General features: G+C 42.3%; 1 protein-coding gene across 1 annotated transcript; it reads right to left on the reverse strand.

The window, feature by feature from the left end:
* Positions 1-20,446: 20,446 nt before the first annotated feature.
* PPP1R2C (PPP1R2C family member C) lies at positions 20,447-21,406 on the reverse strand. The gene has a single exon (XM_059158281.1). It carries the CDS (start codon positions 21,314-21,316, stop codon positions 20,690-20,692), a length of 627 nt encoding a protein of 208 aa, XP_059014264.1. The 5' UTR covers positions 21,317-21,406; the 3' UTR covers positions 20,447-20,689.
* Positions 21,407-21,799: the final 393 nt, after the last annotated feature.

Below are 21,799 nucleotides of genomic sequence, written 5' to 3' on the forward strand. Positions count from 1 at the left end.
ACTGCATATTCCTTTCCTCCGTGTCTCACAGAGGGTATGGGCTTGGAGAAATCATTGTTTTACCTAACCCCCAACCCCAACCCAGCTACACATTATCATAGCCATACAACTTCCTTAGAGCAAAAAGATATGGGCCACTCAAAACCATCTGGGGAAGTCTTACAATGTGCAAAGCTTTGTGCGAACATGTTTCCTCTTCAGTGTCTTGTGGGCTGTGGTTCTAACACACTAATCATGTTTGCATAGAATATTCTTGTCATTGAGCATCTCTAATTGAAATCTCCTAAAAATATCTTTGGACTTGGCAGTAGGATTTCAAGACCCTTCCTGTTGCCAAAAAGGATCACCAAGTCTGCATCTGATCTCCAGTCTGCCTTATTCTCCAGAGTCTTTCAGTTTTACACTGATACTTCCTCTCACCAGAGGCTCATCCTGTCCCCTAACCAACCTTTTTAGCCATGCTTCCTCTTGGATGCTATAGTAGGTATCTATTGCTGTATAACAATATTACCACAAATTTGGCAGCATGAAACAACACATACTTACTTATTTTTTTAGTTTTGATAGGTCAGAAATCCAGTGTGGCTTAGGTGGGTCCTATGCAACAGGGTCACTCATGAGGCCTGAGTCTTCACTAGGGCTACAGTCTCATCTGAGGCTCAAATGGGGAAGGATCTGCTTCTAAGTGCATGTGGTTGCACCAGGATTCTGTTCCTTGCGAGCCACTAGCCAGAGGCCACTTCTGTTTCCTTGTTATAAGGACCTCTCCGACATAGTGGCTTACTTCATCAAAACCAGGAAGGGAGAGAATCTGCTAGGATGACAGAAGTCACAATGACATGTGGCCTAATCATAGAAGTGACATCCCATCAATTACTCTATTGGTTGGAAGAAAGGCACAGGTCTCTCCCACACTAGAGTGGAGGGAAATCACACAAAAAATGTGACTATCAGGAGGCAGGGAAAATTGGGGGCCATCCTAGAGTCTATCTACCACAAATGCTCCACAACCAAGAATGATCTCTAAAACTTGACTAAGAGAAATGAAAAATGAGCACATTTGCCAAATCAGTCCAGTTGTAGCAATTACTTTCAATATCTCTTACATATTCCCCTAGGTTCAAGCAATCTCAGGACACCCAGACTTGACTTCCCACTGCTGACATTTGTATCTCTGTGTTTGAAACCTTCTCTCAAGTCAGGAAAGAAGGCCTGCTCTGTCCAGAGGATACATTTTTCTTTCTTCCATCATGGTGGACAGTTCTGAGAGGCAATAGTCCATATAGCCCTTCTGAAGATGCCTCATGAGACCAGGCAATCACCTCTACTTGTTAACAAGCTGTGACTAGCTTGAAAAAATAGCCTCTACTACATTTCTCCTGCCTTCCCTACTTCAGTACCCACTTTCCCCTTACTCCTGTTTTCTTGGATTTGCTCTCTACGATAAAGCTGGGCCTATGAACCTTTTGCCTAAAGCTGTTTCCTGGATAACCCAGGCTAAGACCTATAAAAGGAAATATTTAACAAACTATAGAAATGATCTCTGAAAGTATAGTCTTCAAGATGCTCTTCAACAGAAGAATAGTCTTGATATATAAAAAGATAGTCTTTTGTATCAACAGGGAGGAGAAGTGAGTTGGGGGAAATTGGAGGGGGAGAGAAACCGTGAGAGACTGTGCACTCTGAGAAATGAACTGAAGGTTTTAGAGGGGAAGAGGGTGGGGGGATGGGTGCGCCTGGTGGTGGGTATTAAGGAGGGCATGTATTGCATGAAGCACTGGGTGTGGTGCATAAACAATGAACCTTGGAACACTAAAAAAAAAATAAATTTAAGTTTAAAAAAAGGAAGTATTTAGAATTTGGCATGGACTCGGGATGCCTGGGTGGCTCAGTTGGTTAAGCAGCTGCCTTCGGCTCAGGTCATGATCCCGGCGTCCTGGGATCGAGTCCCACATCGGGCTCCTTGCTCGGCAGGGAGCCTGCTTCTCCCTCTGTCTCTGCCTGCCATTCTGTCTGCCTGTGCTTGCTCTCTCTCCCTCTCTCTCTGACAAATAAATAAATAAAATCTTAAAAAAAAAATTTGGCATGGACTCATTATAAGTTTAGGATAGTGGTGCATTCAGAGGAATGAGGACATATTCTCCCTGTCATCTCATTCCCAGACCTGCAGCACTTTTCAAATATACTTCTTCCCAACTCCCAGGTACCGACTGGGTTTCAATTCTGCCCAGAGGTTACCCTAAAGTATTAACACTTCTGTCCCTCTCAGTCTCATTTTACCATAACCAAGATAGAATGCATGTCCTTCTTCCTGAGGCCCCTGTTCCAGTGCTGGGGAGCATGTTTATTATATATGATACTCTTTTTACCTACCCTGAGGGTATTCCTGTTGATCTTTCAGGGTCATGGTTCACCTTGTGAGCTATAAAACTACCAAGGGAGAAAGAGTAGTTCTAGCTAAGATATAATTTTAAGAAGATACACAAAACAAAATGGGGAAAAAAAGGGCCCTCAGGCTGCTCTACACTTCTAAAGTAAAGCTCCAAAAAATAAAATAAGCAGGCCACACACAAGGAAGCAGGCAAACTTTGTTTTGCTGAGAGGACTCTTTTCCTTGGGTTAATTCCAAGAGGGAACAGGCGCTGAGTGAGTCACAGAATAAGTAGGGCAGAGTTTGCCTTTCAGGGAATGCGATAGTGTAGGCGTACCCGTAGCCCCTCGAGGACGCTCAGCAGGCACGACTTCCCAAATCCCAGACTACGTCATGCAGAAGCCTAACATGCAGAACTCACACATCCATGCAAACTCGCTCTGGTTCTGTTCCCATGCCTACCACAAACTGAGTTTTCGGAGTGAGCTCATCTCTCTGCTTGATCTGTGCTCTTAGTGAAAAGATGGGCAAGGCAGAGTTGAATCTGCTGAGAGTCTATAAGGGATCCCCCCCAACTTGGAGCTGGGTCAAGCTGTGGGAAAGACAAATTAGAAATCTGGCCAGTGTTTGTTAAGAGTTGTTCAGTGGGATGTCCTAGCAAAGCATTCCCAGGCGGGTTCTGAGACCAGTATACAGGACCAAGGGTGGGATGTACAAGAGAAAGAATTCTATAAAGAAAACATTCTAAATGGCAAGGGAAAATGACCCTATATAGCACTAGGTTCAGAAGACTGCTATCCATGGCTGGGTATTGGTAGATCTGGGCAGTCCCATGTTCCAGGGGCAGCAGAGACACTGCTCTAAAGACAATCAATATGTCACAGATTTCAGTGTGGGAGGTAGACTCAAATCTGATAGCTCATGATTTAGTAGTTATTTTGTGGCAATTGCTTTCCCCTAGAAGCAAACTCTTTCTTCAAATGCAAACTGACAGGGAAGAACAATAAATAAAGCAGATAAGAGAGAAGCTGCTGTTGTTGAAAATGAGGTAGTTAAGATGGATGAGTTACATGTTTCCCCACCTCCTCCAAAATATGAGCCTGAGTTCCTTCTATGCCACTTCTAGTGCTCCATGCGATATCCTTTGAAACAAAAATTCTATGCTACCTGAGGGCAGACAAGTAAGAAGACTGGGGTAGAGCGCTGGGGTAGAGAGGAAGAACTTGGAGGAGACTGTTCCCATTCTTCCTACCACTGAGAAGTTTATAAGTCGAATATTCTAGAGTGCAATTAATACCTCCACAATGCCCATGGAGAACATGCATGAGTATTCAGAGCTCTAGTCATGGCTTTGAAAACACTGTCAGTCTTGAATACTATTCTCATTATCCATCCATGTGTGTGTGTGTGTGTGTGTGTGTACCAGTGTACCATAAAATAAAGAGCTCTTTCTTGTTTTTCATCCTCCAGATAAATTACTCAATACTTCTTGTGCTTATCAAAACAAGATTTTCAGAATCATGACCTTTGATCAATGCATGATCTTAGAATTTCTTCTGCATCATCAAAGACTAAATTATATTCAAAGTGGCTTTCTTGTTAATTTTATTTCATTATACATCTCTTCTTTGGAAAGCCATCAATGTCTATGAGCTATAGTCACTCAGAGTCTCTTTCTAGTTTCTAATGTTTTAGATAAAAGAGAATGTACTAACCCTTGTTAGAACAGTATTATTACACAGCTCCTCCCTCCCCCTAAAACGCCCTCAAATTTTCTGCCTTCTTTGCCTTCTCTACCACACTTGATAAAATTTACATCATATTTTATTTTGCTTTTGTACTTTGACCATATTCTTTTTGATCCTTTGGGCTTTTTAATTGCCTGTGTTTATCCCATGTTAATAAATACAACATATGCTTTCACCTAATCACTAAGACTGCCCACTTCAAAATCATACACTTTTTAAAATGAATCCATATGCTTAAAGACATTATTAAAGAGACTTCATATGCCTGTGTTTAATACTGACCTGTTGCCTTAGAAGCTTGCTGTATAATTGTTATCCTGGAATTTCTTTTTATTGCATTGTTTCTTGGCCCTCAAGTCTTCCTTATTTTTCTCATTCTTGGATTCCTTTTATTTTTGGTTTTGCTGAACAACACTGTCTAGTAACTTTTTTTCCCCAGAGGTGTATATAGATATTAAACTTCCTGAATCCTTGCTGTCCAAAATGTCTTTCTTTGGCTTCTTGACTTTCTTAAAAGTTTTCCTGGATATAAAATACTATGTTGAAAAGATGTTCCTTCAGAACTTTGAGACATTGCCTCATTGTCTTCTAGGATGTGGTGTTTGTAATGTCATATATCATTATAGTTTATTTTTCTATTATCCACTGACCTCCAGAAGCTTTTAGGGTCATGCTTTTATCACTACTATTATGAAATTTTGGTTATGGGTATCACTGTGGGCTTTTCTGTACTTATTCTGCTGGACATTTATTGAGCATTTTAAAGTGGAAGATAGGATTTTATTAAATCCTGAGAAGTTTTCTTCTATTATTCCTATGATTATTTTGTTTCCTGTATTTTTTTGCTCCATCTTTCTGGAACTCCATTTAGGTAAATACTCAACTTCTTATATGTGATCTGTATCTCCTCATTTTAAATGTATTTAATAAATGAAATTTTTAATTTTCAAGACTGTTTTATTTTTCAGGGTGCCTGGGTGGCTCAGTGGGTTAAGCCTCTGCCCTTGGCTCAGGTCATGATCTCAGAGTCCTGTATAAAGCTCCTCATCAGGCTCTCTGCTCAGCAGGGAGCCTGCTTCCCTCTCTTTCTCTCTGCCTGCCTCTCTGCTTCCTTTTGGTCTCTGTCTGTCAAATAAAAATTTTCTTTAAAAAGAATGTTTTATTTTCTTTGCATGCTCCTTTTTGTAATATCCTTATTCTTATTTTATGCATGCAATATTTTCTCAAATCTCCCTGAGGATTTTAAATAGATTTCTTCTTAACTTATCTTATATTCCTTGAATTCTCTCTTTTTCCTTTGGGGTCTTTTAAAAATTAGTACATTAGGTTCCCCTATCATGAGATATGGTTTCTTCAAATGCCATATAATCTTTAGTTGTACATTTGAACTTAAAAATATGGAAACATTCAACCAAATGACACAAAATGCTTATTCAAAGGGACACATGCACCTCAGTTTATAGCAGCATTATCACCAATAGCCAAATTATGGAAAGAGCCCAAATATCCATCGACTGATGAATGAATAAAGAAGATGTGGGATATATACATGTGTGTATATATATATATATTATATAATATATATAGTAGTCTGTGTATAATGGAATATTATTGGGCCTTCAAAAGAATGAAATCTTGCCATTTGTAACAACATGGATGGAATTAGACTGTATTTGGCTAAGCAAAATAAGTCAGTCGGAGAAGGACAAATATCATATGATTTTAGCCATATGTGAAATTTAAGAAACAAAGCAGATGAACATAGGGGAAAGGAAGGAAAAACAAAATAAGATGAAAATAGAGAAGGAGGCAAACCATAAGAGACTCTTCAATATGGAGAACACACAGAGGGTTGCTGGAGGGGAGGTGGGTGGGGGAATGGTCTAAATGGGTGATGGGCACTAAGGAGGACACTTGCGGAGAGCACCATGTGTTATATGTAAGTGATAAATCACTAAATTCTACTCTTTAAACCAATACTACACTATATGTTAACTACCTTGAATTTATTTTTCTAAAGATTTATATATTTATTTTAGAGAGAGAGAGAGCTAGGGAAAGAGAGAGAGCACACACATGCACAAGTGGGAGAGAGGCAGACAGAGAGGGAGAGAATTCTCAAGCAGACTCGCTGCTGTGAGGGTGGGAGGGTGTCCAACTCAGGGCTTCATCCCAGGACCCTGAGATCATGACCTGAGCCAAAATCAAGAGTCACATGCTTAACCGACTGAGCCACCCAGGTGCCCCTAACTTGAATTTAAATTAAAAAAAAAAAAAGAAATATGGAAATCGGTTCTTTATTTTAAAGTAGTTGATATTACTATCCCTCTGGAGCTATGTAGATCTTTCTCCACCTGAAAGGGAAGGTGTATCATTCATAAAGGAGCTTTATTTTAGGGGGTGAAGGGGCAGAAATAAGGGAGGGGATTTGGACATCTCCCTTGAAATCAGAACAAAGAAGCCTTTATTATAGGGCACCCAAGAACCACAATAGGACTCCAGACCTTTCGATTTCTTTATAGAGTCCTTCTCCTGTTCTAAAATAGAGGTAGTCCCTCCACATGGGCGTGCATTCAATGGAATGATTATAGCTATTTTTGACATAGTGTTTCTGGTCATCATTCTGAATTCTACCCCACTTCCCAATGCAACTCTTTGTACCCCATAGCTTGTATGTCAGAATCCTTACACCTTCAGAGGCTGTTCAGTGACCTCTTCCCCTTCTGTGTTGTGAGCTGTTGCATCCTCCACTATTTCATCTACCAAAATAACCCCTGGTGTTTTCAGTCTTTCAAAAATGCATCAAAATCTCTGGTCAATCCTTGGCCCTTTATCCCCTTTTTAGTTCTATTATAGATGTATTCTCTTTTATACTTCTTTACTATCATTTCAGTGAGGTGTGGGAAGCAAAAGTGAAGCCTGCCATCCTGAAGGATACTGAATGAATTTTAGATAAACCTCATTCTACTGAAGTCTGCTCCAAGGGAAAGAGAATTACGGAAAGGATTCAGGCTATTTATGCTAATTTTTAGGTAGTAGTTCTATCTTTCAAATTCTGTTTCCAGAAGTTCCTTGGCATACTAAATATTAAAATGCTGGTTGACATACTCTATGACTAAATTATACATGATCCAAATTTAATAATGGCACACAAATATTGTTCTTAAACTACACATACTTCACAATTAAAATCTGTATGCACATATTTACGAAGTTGATAGTGTACAAAGTATTTACATATATCTCAGCTGAGCCTCATTACCAGCCTTTAAGGTAAGTATATCAGGTTACGATGGCCGTTGCATAGTTGTGAAGACAACTAGACAGCTTTGTTTCTAGACTTGTTTCAGTTAACTTGCTGAAAACCATCTTCATCTTTTACAAGCTACTTAACATTTCTTACACCTGATTTCTTAAATTAATAATGGTAACTCCCTCAAAGGGTCATGGTAAGAAATGAGAATACCTGTAAACATTTAGAGCAAGGCCTAGCACAAAGTAAATGCTCCAGAATTATTAGCTATTTTTGTTGCTGTTATTATTATTATTTTATTCATAATTATCTCTTACTTCCTTCTACAGATGACAAAACTACGTGCCATTAGTCGAGCCACTCTTAGAGTCAGTTAATAAGAAACAGATCCTGGATACAAATTCCTGTGTTCTGGCTCCAAATTCAAGTTATTTCTTTCACACCATATTGTTTCAACATGCTAAGAAGACTAATGAGTCAAGCTGAGAATGACCATAAAATTCTCTTTCCTCTCCTTAACCACTAACCAAAAATGTGGTGCTATGCAAATTCTATGCATAGAAGAGGGGAGTGATCTATTTAAAATAGACATTCAATATCCTTTATCTGTGCTTTCCCAACATGAGTCTATTAAATCTTTTTCACAATGTATTGCAGTTATTAAGTAAACATTTGTCCCAGTTAAGGAACTAGATCATTCATTTTTGCATTCCTGATGCCATATCAACAAAATTTATGTAGCATTTCAAGTTCAAGTAGATTTGATTAAAGTTACTTAAACAGAGGGGCATTGGTGACAATACCAAATGTACATACTCACTTCCATGTTCTTGGGCCCTCTAGAGACAATGAATTTATAATCATGAGTCACTGTGTGGACTTTTTCAGAAAGTTTATGCTACTACTGCTCTTCAGATCTCTGATGAGCTGAACTACCAGCCCATCAATACATAGAAGGTAAATGTTTAGCAAACAAACAAACAAAATGATTGGAGTCCCAAGGGTCAAGAACCTGCCAATGTATATATTATCTACCTTTAGTGGTTACTCTTATTTCTGATCCTGAAAGGAGATTTAGGATATAGAGTCTAGAATTCCTTTGTTTTTGTTATTTTTCTTTAATTTTTTTTTCTTCTGCTTGCATGATTCTTATACACTCCAGAATGTTTGTACACATTCTTTCCAAAGCTTCAGAGCAGTAGAATCAAAGCCTACCAGGGCATGGAAGTTTTATTTGTGGCAGGAAGAAAACAGATGAGATACAAACAGGTTTGGATACCCCTAGGGATACTAATGGTATTGCACGAAAATAAGCAAGTAATGCTAAATAGCATACATGTTACTTTTAGTCTTCTCCATCTTACTATTTTTCAAAATCCAGTGTCACTAACAGAAGATAATTTTTAGGGCTAGAAAAAGTAGACAGAAAATTAAAATGGAATTTTTTTCTTCCTTATCATGGAGCACCAGAAGGGCATAGATTAGAGTCTTTGAGTTGATATACCAAAACTATATATTGGAACTATGACACACCTTTAGTCAATTTCAAAGTTAACATGGAGGAACTTCCAACTTATAGTGATCACTTGCATGTCTTTTCTAACAGACGACATGACCATCCACATTTTGGGTTTTTTGGATGGATTTTTAAGAATGGAGATGATATTTGGGGTTGCCTGGATAGCTCAGTTGCTTAGCTTCTGCCTTCAGCTCAGGTCATGATATCATGAGTCCTGGAATGGAGCCAGTGTTGGGCTCCCTGCTCAGTGGGGAGTCTGCTTCTCCCTCTCCTTCTGCCCCTGCCCCCATTCATACTCTCTCTCTCTCTCAAACAAATAAATAAAATATTTTTTTAAAAAATAAAAAGAAGGGAGCTGATATTTCTTTGTTGCTGGTTGGACTCAAGATTATGGTCAGTCAGTGTCCATACAGGGGGCCAGAATTCCCCAATACATTGTGGATAAAAAGAGATTTGGGGGTCCAGCTGGACCTAAACAATAGGCTGATTAAAGCTTTAACAGAGCTGACTGGCCAAGGGCAGCCCTGGCTCTTCCCAGGTCCTATGCCAAGAGTTGGCAGGGGAGGATCCTGTCGAAGCAATTCCTCTTGCTTAAGACAGTCCTCTGTTTATTTCTCACAGCGAACTACTCTTTGTTCCTAGCTTTGCATGCCACCCCACCAAGAAAAAGCCAGTAACCAGACCTATCTCTGACACTGCACTAGCTATAGGCATGATAGATGACTCGTTTCGGAGGAGCGGACAGAGATGTTGCGGTTGAACATTAGGTCATTCCGAGCTCAGCATGTCTAATGCTAGAGGTCTGTCACAGTTTGGTTTTCCTAGGAAGCTGACTCAGAGAGCTATTAGAGGGGATCTTGGGAGCAACACCAGTAGGAGGGAGGGGAGGGCAAGGGACTGAGCTAAAGGAGAAGTCCAGTTGTGACGAAGTCTCAGGGCCAAGTCTTGGTCAGCTCTGCGGGGAACTTGGAAACTGGAATGGCTTTTCAGAGTTGTCTTGAGTTGGGTCCAAATGAACAGACTCCTTAGAAGCCTACACTGATCAGTCACTGGGTTTGGGCCACCCCAGGGAGGTCTTGAGCCCAGGGTTTCTCTTCAGCCCCGAGGCTATCCTGAGGAATAGTGGGCTGTTGAGAGCTGTCTGTGGAGGGCACACTCAGCAGCTGTGATGCTAAAGGGGGTCTGGATGGGGATCACAGACCTCCTCACGACGTCCAGTTCTAGGGAAGCCAGGTCTCAGTTCAAACACCCAGCCCAGCTCACCATGTGAAGAGTGTGCTGGCTCCTGGCATGTGTTCTGCCCATCCATGAGTAGCAGAGTTTGCCCTTGTTTAATACCAGGTCTGTGACTGATCCTACAACCCCATGGAGAGCTCCAAAATGGTGCCAACAATATCAAAATGAATATTAAATACATGCAACAGTGACTGGCCGTGTTCTAAGCCCTCTTCTTGGGTGACCTCATGAAGTCCTCCCAACAATCCCATGACATGGGTAGTTTTGCATCTCACAAATGAGGAAGCTGAGGGGACAGAGCAGAAGGGACTGCGAGTGACTCTTCTGCCCTCACTTGGAGAAAATGAGGAATTCAGGACTAGAGCATTGTCCCGGGGGGCACCACCGATCTTTCTTATTTTCCTGCACTTCTTTTTTAGCAGGGCGAGAGAGAGAGAGAGCACAGGGTAGGAAGAGGCAGAGGAAGAGGGACAAGCACCCTCCCACTGAACAGGGAGACAGAGACAGGGCTTGATCCCAGGACCCCAGGAACATGACCTAAGACGAGGGCAGATGCTTAACCAACTGAGCCACCCAGGTGCCCCTTTCCTGCACTGTCTTTACGCTCAGGTGCCCTGAGAGGTGCAAGGTACATCTCCATATAGCCGGCAAAGGTACAGTGTCAGCCAGAAAGAGAGGGTGTCTGGTGCTCGTCTGTGGAGAGTTTTTCTAAAGAAAGGACAGACGCTCCCTGAAGGCTTTCCTGAGTTCTAAATGCAAGAGCAGGCCCCAAATCAATTTGAAAACACATTTCAGTCTGCCTTCAATTTATGTTCCCCATCTACAAAAGGATAGATCATGTGGCTATATACAAACGTGGCTTGCCCTTGGCTTTAGAAGCCCTGGCCAATCTTTTGGTCTCTGCTGCTTATGAGAGACACACATTTACCTCTAAGGTGAGAGACTTGGGACAAAGGGTCTTGAAGGCTCCCTTCCAGCTCTAAAAATTGTATGTTGCTATTGAAGTCCACAATAACTAATAAAGAGACTTCAGAAGGAAAAAAAAAGAAACATTCTGAGACTGTAAAGTTTTGTGTGTTACTATAAATAACTGAATGTGGTTCTTACCTGCGGTTTGGATTCAGGAGACAGAATTAATTCCTTTCTTTCATAAACTTGGCACTGTCCTGGAAGTTTCAAAGCATTTTCAAATTAAAATGTAGACTGGCTTTCCATCTAAATCCTGCTTCCTGTCTTCCCATTTCATCTCCTACTTTGCAAAGTTAGTGGTGATGAAAACTCCAAGGACATGTTCAAAAGGAGGGTGACTTTAAGCAGGTGCCATTCAAGCCTGGCTTTTTGGGAGAGTTGCCTTTTCACTTTGTCTTCACCTGTCCCTTGCAGCTCCTGGTGCTGGAGCTTGAGGGGACACAGGTAACAAGCTATATTGGAGGGTATATGCAGTTCCAGCTTCCAAGGGGCCCCGGGTCTGCTAGGAGAAAAGGGAGAGGCTCAGATATATCTGATGCTATTACAGAAAATGATCAACACTTTAACAGGTGTAGAGGAAGTGTGTGCGCAGGATAAAAATAATACTAGCTACCGTTGATGGGATACTTACTGGAGGCTGTGTGCTTTACTAACATCTTTTCATGTAATCAGTCCAACAACCATGAATGGAAGATATTATTTATTATTATCCTCATTTGATTGTAAGAAACTTGACTCAAGAGGGGTGGCAAGCTGCGCCTCAGGTGACTCAGCTGACATATGGGAGAGCCCGGATTCAAATCTAGAGCTTCAAATCTAGGACTCTGAATCCTTTCCTGTCAATTACTATACTCTTCTGCCTCCCTCAAGGCAGGTACCCACTATTCTGACTCGGGGATTTGAGGTGTGGTTTGCACTGAATGTGGAAGTCTGAGTAAAAGACGCAGTAAAAAGAGGAAGACATAGGGGTGCCTGGATGGCTCGGTCATTGAGGATCTGCCTTCGACTCAGGTCATGATGCCAGGGCCCTGGGGTTGAGCCCCACATTGGGCTCCCTGCTCAGTGGGGAACCTGCTTCTCCCTTTGCTTGTACCTCCACCTGCTTGTGCTCTGCACCGGTAACTGTGTATGTGTATGGGGGGCGGTCAGTGGGTGAGGACAGTGTCCAGGAGGGTGAGGAGGAAGGATTACAGAAAGAGTAGTATGAGGTGGGGAGGGGACATATTGAGTGCAGTGTGATCTGTAGAAGCTTCTAGGCAAACCTATGCACAGTCGTGTCATTCAATGTGATGAATTTCTGCAAAATTGTATACACATCACACACACACATACACACACACACACTAAAGTGTGGTCTGTCCCACAGAGTTGAGCTCAGCTAATTAAAAAACCATATTGTAGAGGAGTGGTTCTAAGACTTGAACGTCCGTAAGAATCCCTTGGGAAACTTGTTTCAGCACCCATGGCCGGCACCAGCCCCAGACTTGCGGACTTGGTAAGTCTGAGGCTGGCCCCGAGAACGTGCATTTCTAACCAGCTTCCAGGTGACGTTGATGTCCCCAGCCCAGGGACAATGCTTTGCCAGGTACCCGTGTGTGTGTGTTGGGGGCAGCGGGGGGTGCTGTGGGGGATGTGTGTGTGTCTCACTTGGCTGGGAGCGAAATGGGAGATATTTGGCATTTGAACACTAAAATCATTTGCTTCCTGAAACCAAAGTCCCATTTGTGCTCCCTCTCCAACTCTCTCCGCCCCACCCCCTTCCAGTCCAGACCCTCCTATGCAGCCATTTCCAAAACCAAGAGTCTGACCCTGTCGTACTCCTACTAAACACTTTAGCAGGTCCTTTGCCTTTGTGTGGCGTGTCAATGCTTCCAGTCTTTCTTGTCTCTTTAATCCCTCACCTTGTCCGGAAAAGACACCTTTTGGGTCCCCAAAAAGGCCACATTGCCTCTTTTCTACATCTGGAATGCCAGTCTCCCAGAGCCTGCCTCCCTTCATTTGATGCAATTCCATTTCTCCTGTGTTTCAAGACTGCTGGCAATGCCCCTTTGGGACCTCTCTACCCTCTTTCACACTGTGGAAATAGCCTGGTAACAAAGCCAAGCTCTCCACAGATCTGGCAGCTTCATGAAGACAGGTACTGGGTCACAGCATTTAGTGCATGAATAAACAACTTAATAAATTATAATTGAACTAGTGTTATTCCAGACCTGGCAAGAATTAACCACCATATCTGTTCTTCCTGGAGCAAAGGATTATGTGCTTTCTTAGAGTCTGAGCTACCGTGGTGGCAGGGAGGGGGGAGATCCTCGCTCACAAATAGCATAAGGAAATGACAACATGCCATTAATAACCCAGAAGAAGCTGTGTCTGTTTTAGGATTTTTCCATCTGGGCATTACAAACCACAAAAGCAACTGTTTTGCCTCCACAAAGAACATATTTTTTTAACAGCGCACTTTCCAAAAGGACATTCCTTCTGTTGCATTTTGATCTATCCTGATTTAATTTAAAGTTTGGAGATGGGGTCTGACCTTATCTATCAGTGGCTGAGCTATTGTCTCATGGAAATGCAGTTTGAAACTCATTAATAGGGTAGCCTGTGTATTATAACTTAGAAGCTCTGGGTTATCACTGATGCTTGCAATTGCTATGGAAACCGGGTTCATATGCACCTTTCAAAGAGTCTGCTTTAAAACAGGGGGGAAAAAAGGGAAAAGGGAAAAAAAAGCCTCCTTGAAAGAATAAGATATTAGTACCCAACATGCATAGGCAGGTTTCATGGCAAAAATGCTCTGCCTACACAGTGATAAAAACAATTCTTTGTATTTTTTAGGAGCTAATAATGTATAACCTTGTATTAGAGAACTGTGTTTATACTGGTGAGGAAGAATGCCTCAAGCAACTTTCCCCCCTGCCCACACAAACACATACACACGCACACGCACATGCAATTTTCAGCTTTCCCCAGACTTTTCCCAGACTGTATCCTTCAGTCCTCCAAAAGCCTCTGCACGTGCAGCTTCAGTTGCTATAGCCCAACTGGTGTGGACACTGGCAGAGAGCTCAGCCTTTTCCACCCCCACCTGCAATGTGTATTGAATGCCATGTCCATTGCTTATGGACTGAATTTCCCCATGTTGAAATGGAGCACTAATTTGATCAAGGGTCTCATAAAAAAAAAAAAAAAATTGGGTTGTCTTCTCCTACAAATCTGGGTTTTGGAGGCTTTATCCTTCATCTCTCTCCTTGCCCACATTTTTTTCCCTAATGATCCTGTTGATCCAAGTGTGGTATTGTGTTGGGTAAATGAAAATGTGAACAGTCACCAACGTGGAGGGGGGAGATGCGGCCACCCCCTGAGACTGGGGTGGGGGCGGGATGGGGGTGGGGCCAGAGAACAGGGGTGGCTGGGTGGCTCAGCCGGTTAAGCGTCTGCCTTTGGCTCAGGTCACGACCTCAGGGTCATGGGATGGAGCCCCGTGTTGGGCTCCCTGCTCAGTGGGGAGCCTGCTTCTCCCTCTGCCTTTCCTCCTGCTTGTGCTTGTGCTTGCACACTCTCTCTCTCAAATAAATAAAAGCTTAAAAGGAAAAAAAAAAACAGAGAACGTGAGTGGGAAGTGGTGGATGGGGGTGGTGTTCAATGGCAAACATCAGTATTGGCTTCTGAGTGGTGTGGCCCTACACACATCATCTCACTGTCTTACTCCCAAACGTTCTTTCCCAGCCACCTCATTTTGTCTGCATTTGCTCTTCTGTCCTCCTCACTTCTGTCCCCACTCACCAGTCTCTAGCTAAGGTGCCCCCACCAAAGATCTGATTTGTCACGGGGGTAGCACAGGAGTCACAGGACTCACAAACCATTTATAAAACAGAGAGGAATTGGCTCAATAATTCAAGAAAGTGACACATAATTGCGAACACATTAGAAAAATCCAAGAGGGTATGATCTTGAATGCTCTTGTTTCTTTCCCTACAAAACTTGGGTCTTTCATCTTTTTTTCTTGCCTCTCTCCCTCTCTCCTTCCTTTCTGCTCTGCTCCAGCCTGACTTGACTCCTTTCTGGCCGCTCTCCTGGCCTTCTCCATGCTATCTCTCCATCAGGCTGGGCATGGAGGATACACTTCTCTCAAACCAGTACCTACCCTGACCTAGGGTTTCCACGATGGGACCCAGTGTTCCGAAGCAGAACAATATAGCTCCATAAAACATCATCCAACAAAAGGAAGCATGGTTTATAGTCCATATTTTATGTAATTGCTTAGCTTTAGAGACAAAGCATCTACAATGCCTCATTCAAATAAGAGAAAAACAAAACTCTCATCATCATCTTATGGTAAAGAATTCTCTGAGTGGACACCCTGCTCTCAATACGCCACCGTTTGTCATCCCCTCCAATGTCCATGTCTCTCTGTTTACCTCCCCACTTGTGAATCCTTCTCTGGCTTTCCCCTAATCCCTTCTGTGCTCTTTCCCTAACCCTGAACACATGTGAGCTGGGCCTCCTCTTCTCTTGAACCGAACAGATCCTGAGGGCTGGGTTTCCTCTGTCCTCACGTCCAGATAGAAGGAACTCAGGAAAGAACACCTCTTCTGAAGGCTGGTGCTCACCTTGCAGGCATCTTGAAAATACTTACTGCTTTTCAAGTCGTTAACATCACCTAAACAAGGACTCTTGTCCCTCTCTTAATACAGGCCTCCTATCTCCTGGAAGGCTTCATAAATGATCCTTTCAGAATCTTACGAGTCTCCCCAAATTGACTCAGACCTCCTTAAGGGCAGAGGCTGTGTTTCATTTGCCTTTTTCTCTCCCAAGCATGGCTACTGCTCCTGACAAGCATGGCCATGCTTGCTAAATGTTTTTCCACTGGTTGAAAGTGACATATACTCCGTTCATCTTTGTTTGAGTGACTGTCTCAGGTTCTTTGCTGAGCAGGGACTCAGAGCAGAGGGTGAGAGGGAGTAGCAAAAGGACCCGGGGCTCAGGGCAGTATATGTGTGGGGGAGAGGGCAGCTCCTAGATTCGAGAACATTCTCCTGAGACCACTCCCACTTTCTAGCTGTACAGAGAAGTATGGTGGGGTAGACATGTGTGCTTAGGCGGCATGCAGGAAGAATCCTCAGACCCCATCAAGGACCTGAATAGAGCCAATGTTGCATGGTGGGGAAGGGGTGAAGAATCTGCTTGAGGAAGCCAGACAGACCTGGGTTTGAATCTGAATTCCATCATTTAGCAGCTGTGGATTTAGACAAGTTGCATAAGTTTCTTTATTTTCAATTTCCTCACCTCTAAAATGGGGGAAAAAATACTATTTCAAAGGACTCTTGGTGTAATTGAAAGGGACAATGTTTTTGAAACCCTAGTATGGTGTTGGACACATCACATGTACTCAGGAAATGGTAATTATTAGCCTTAGTACTGGTAGTAGTATTGATATAATTATTTGATTGGGTGGAAAAAAGAACTATCCTTTTCCTCATCATTCCTTCAGTAAGATTTTTGTGTCCTTTTTATGAAAGTTCAGAGAGTTAATGACTCAGCGAGAGCCAGTCATAACTTTTAGAGCTAGTGAATTCAAGACTCCATTCTTTTTATTTTTTTATTTTTTTTTCTCCCCTCCCTTCCCAATTTCTCGCTCTGGCTACCTTTTTCTTTCCTTTCATTTTATAATGACCCCCAATTTTGACCCACTCCCTTCCCAATCAATACTCTATACCACATTCTTCATTTATTCTAAGGTGTGAAAGGTTGATAAGCACCTATGATATTATTCCCAGGGTATATTTGCACATGAAGAAGAACAGAATCCTTTAACTGAAAATATTAAGATCCTTTGAGTTCAGTGTTTTTCAAATTACAGGTTGCATTTTAAAGGGACCAATTTAGTGGCTCTTGACTACCATTCTTTTATATTATTGTGCCTTATTACATGTTATTTAGTGTACTAATGTAGAGGGAAAAATGCAAACAATTTCAAAGTCTAGGGGGACATGTAATTGCTTTAACCTTCAAGGGGAAGTTACTCTTATTTAACAAACCATTTATACCATTATGTGTCACAGGTTTTAAATAACCAGCCTTGCTGAATCTCAGACTGAAAAATGAGTAAACAAAGGCTCACATCAGAAGTTACTAGAGGAGATGATACTGATGAAGGGTTTAAACTGGAACTGAACATTCTCAGATTCCTTTCACCAAAGGAAACTAAATTTAAATAATAAAAGTCCATTTTTTATTGGCACCTAGGTGGCTCAGTCAGTTCAGCATCTATTTTCAGCTCAGGTCATGATCTCAGGGTCCTGGGATCAAGCCTGCCTCGGCTCCCTCCTCAGTGGGAATCTGCTTCCCCCTCTGTGACATCTCTTGCTCTCACTCCTTCTCAAATAAATAAAATCTTTTTAAAAAGCAACAGTTAAAAAAAAGAAAAGTCCACTTTTTATACAGCCCAATACTATGTCACTTAATTAGGAAATTACAATGTGGAAAAAAAATATTTCTGGATTTCATTTGACTAGGGTACCAAAAGAACCATGCATAAAAGGAAAAACTGGTAAGTCAAATCACATCAAAACTAAAAATTTTTGGGGTGCCTGGGTGACTCAGTCAGTTAAGCATCTGCTTTTAGCTCAAGTCATGATTCCAGAGTCCTGGGATCCGATTCCACATTGGGCTCTCTGCATAGCAGGGAGTCTGCTTCTCTCTCTCTCTTTCTGCCTGGTGCTCCCCCTGCTTGTGCTCTCTCTCAAATAAATAAAATCTAAAAGCTTTTGCAGAGCATAAGTTTCTGTAAGAGGATAATACAGTACAGGTTATAAGAAAATATTTGCAAATCAAAGAACTCTCAAAACTCAACAGTAAAAGCAGATAATCAAACTAGAAACTGGGCAAATGACATTTTATGGAAGAGGATCCGCAGATGGCGAATAAGCCCAAGAAAAGATGTGCAACATCGTTGGCCATTCGTGAAATGCAAATAAGGACACTGGGACACTTTTATAAGAATGACTTAAAAATAGTGACAATACCAAATGTTGGTAAGGATGCAGAGAAACTGGAATGCTCATATATACTGGTGGGAAGGTAGAATGGCACAGCCACTCTGGAAAACAGTTTGGCAGTTTTTTAAGAAACTGCCACCACCACACGAGCCGGCAAGTGCACTCCCGGGCATTGATCCCAGAAAAGTGAAAACTTATGTTCACACAAAAACCTGTGCACAAATGTTTGTAGCAGCTTCTTTTGTAATACCAAAACCTGGAACCAGTCCAGATGTCCTTCAAAGGATGGCTGGATAAACAAAGTGTGGTACATCCTGAAAGGTTATATACTATATGATTTCATTGACAGAACATTCTTGAAATGACAAAATTCTAGAGATGGAGAACAGATGTGGCTACAAAAGGGCACCATGAGGGATCCTTGTGGTGAGGGAATGTTCTGTATCTTGATCGTATTAACGTCAATGTTCACGTTGTGGTGCTGTGCTATAGTTTTGCAACATGTTACTGGGATATAATGATTTATAAGAAATAATATATGTGCTCATCCAAATGGCCCAAATTATATTTCTCAGATATATCTGGACTTCATCCCCAGTTCCCTGAAAATGCTTCAGAGCCATAAAAGTGAAATGGGTGTCTTGCTGTTAATGAAAATGATGTTGGGACCCCACCCAAGGGCAAGGGCTGGTTGCCAGGCGAACAAACCCTTGTCACTATAGGCTTAAAACTTTCAGCCCCACCCCCTGACCCTGGGGTAAGGGACAGGCTGAAGTTTGAATTAGCCAGTAGCCAATGACTTAGTCAATCCTGATTATGTCATAAAGCTCCCATAAAACTCCAAGAGGACAGGGTTTTGTGGTCCTCTTTTTGAGAGCTTTCGTGCTTGGGAACCAGAATGCTTCCATGTGCCACTGCTCCGGGATCCCAGCTCCATGACAACAGAAGCTCCTTTGTTCAGGACCTCCCCCTGTGTATCTCTTCATCTGCCTATCAAATCATATGCTTTAATAAACTGCCACATGTAACCATTTCCCTGAGTTCTGTGAGTTGCTCCAGCAAATTAATCAAAATTCTTCAACCTTGGAACCAGCAATCATTGGCTGGTTGGTCAGAAGCAAAGTTGACAACCTAGGGTAGTGAGTGGTGTCTGAAATGGGAGTGGGACTGAAAGCTGCCGTTAACCTGTGGGATTGGATGCTATCTTCAGGTAGTGCAAGAATTGCTTGCTTTGAAGGGGGGAGTCGCTCCTCCCACATTGGAATTGGGTCTGGGAACCCTAAAAGAGTTACCATTGAGGGAAGATGGATAAAGAGAACTTAGGATCTCTCTGTATCACTTCTCATAATTGCATGTGAACCTACAATTATCTTAATGAAGTTTTAAGTTTAAAAAAAAAAAGGAAATACACACACAAAAAACCTTTGGGCTTACTTCTGTCCAGGAGCTATAATCATGTCATTGGATTCAAAGGCATCTGTTATAAAAGAAAAGCTCAATTTTTTTCTCAAAGATAACTAGGTCAAACAATAAACTAATAATAGCAAGTTACTTAACAAGCTATAAACCAAAAAGGTGTAAAAACTTGGCACTTGAATTCCATTTCCTATTTCTCTACACCTCAGAAGAGTGAATAGACCATAGTGATCAAGTAGAAATAACACTGTTTCAACAAATGATAGAATATTTGAGAGAAGGAAGGGTCCCCAATGTCTTGAGAATCCACGATACTCCATAAAGGGTTGTGTGTAACTGCTGGGAGGATTGAGGAAACAACGGGTTGAGGCTAATACCCTTATGAGAAGGGAGTACTGAGATAACAGATTTTTTAAAAATACTGATATGTAATCTGCCCACCTTGGTGTACAAGATATAGTCTGAATAGGCACTGGCACAATTTGAACCCAGTAATTCACGAAAAAGAACTCTTTTTGCTAAGAAAAAGGAGAGTTTCCTTTTAAGTACTGAAAGAAAATTAAGAGAAAATAAAGGTACTAAGGTCAGGAACGCAACAATCACTCTTAACATACCTCCTGCTCCCCAAATAAACAGGCAAATCACCCTAAAGACAAATGTTTTTCAGCCTGAATATTCATCAGACTATGTAATCAATCTATATGTACTGCACTTTGATTTTGTAACTAGAACCTTTTTTTAATAAAAGCCAGTGGATGAAAACAAACAAAAAAACAAGCCAGTACATCTATAAGTGAATATAAATTAGTCCCCTTTGCCATTTAAAAAGCTATATGACATATACAGTAACCAACAGTTCTTTAAAGGCTACGCATTTTTTAATTGCTACCAGTATTTGCTTCAAAGAACCACACACAAAAACACCAAGCAACCGTTTTGCCGTTAGTGTATTATTTTCTAAGTTCACCATTGAATTATGGAGGTACAGTTTTTAATCGATAGGTATTTTCAGTACTTGAAGCCTGGCCTCGACAGAGCAAGCAGCAGTGTTGGAACAGCAGTTCGGAGAGCTCGGAGCAGTTCAGAGCAGTGCAGTTCAGAGCAGTTCGGAGCAGTTCGGTAGTTCTTAGCAGTTCGTATGGGGAAAGGCAAGCGATAGCAGGGCAGAGCAAATGTTGTCTAGGTGCAGAATGCCTGGGATTGCAGTTCGTCATTTGTAGGAACTTCACTGGATTCTTCCGCAGCAGTGTTGTCTTCGTTATTGTCACCATGTAGAGTTTCTTCGTTGTCATCCTTGTCTTTCTCATGTTGGAGGTCTTTGGAGATGAGTTGTCTAGCCAGCTTGAGGTTCAGGCCTTCGTTGTAGTGTAGTTTCCTTTTCATTTCGAACTGCCGCTGCTTTTCTTGCTTGTCGAAAAGGATCTTGCTGCTGTGTGCTCCGTCACTCTCCGGCTCTCCCAACTGGCAGTTCAATTCCGAGGTACCACTGGCGGCGAATTTCTTGGCTAAGTTGTCTGGGGTCATGGCTTCCTTTGCTTCAGAATCATTCAGTGGATCTTCTCCATCGTCTTGCGGGCTGAAGTAGGGGCTGCTGGGCTCGTTGATCTTCATGAAGTCATAGTCTCTATAAGCAGGCCGGTGTGTTGCCAGGATGTTGGATTCGTCCCATTTCTGGGACTTTTTTCTCTGGACCTCCTGTATTGTCCCTCCCGACTGCTGGGCAGAGGCAGCCACTGAGGAACCAGTGGAGCTTTTGTTCTTCAGTATCCCCTTGATCGGCCGGTGCGAGGCAGTGGAGGCCGCCATGCCTGCCTGGGGAGCCAAGGGCCGCCGCGGGAGGGTTGGGCCGCCGCAGCCGCCTGCCCGCCCTCCAGGCTGAAACGGCAGCTTGGTCTGTTCTGGGAACCACTTGCAACGTCCTAATAGCTGCACCAGGACCCAACGTCACAAAAGGACATGGCAGACGACGCCACAATGGTACCCGCTGCCGTCATGGCGGCCGTCATGGCAGTCATCACTGCCTCCCAGCCCATGATGGCTGGTTTTGTTTTTGTTTTAAGGACTAATATGGGAAATACCCCTGCATTACACACAAAACAGAGAAGCACTGTTTTGTGAATTTCTAATCTAGCCTGTCTGTGTACCAGAGGCTATGTAAAACGTATGTCTTACTGTGCGTCCCAGTCAAAAATTTGAGTCGCTGCTTTGGTTGAAAAGATTGGAAGTGTAGGTGCTACAAGGTGATTACCTTCTGTTCATTCCTTATGTTACCATGCACACCTCCCTCTC

Source organism: Mustela lutreola, chromosome X (assembly GCF_030435805.1).
Source record: "Mustela lutreola isolate mMusLut2 chromosome X, mMusLut2.pri, whole genome shotgun sequence".
In the NCBI taxonomy this organism is placed as follows: Eukaryota; Metazoa; Chordata; class Mammalia; order Carnivora; family Mustelidae; genus Mustela; species Mustela lutreola.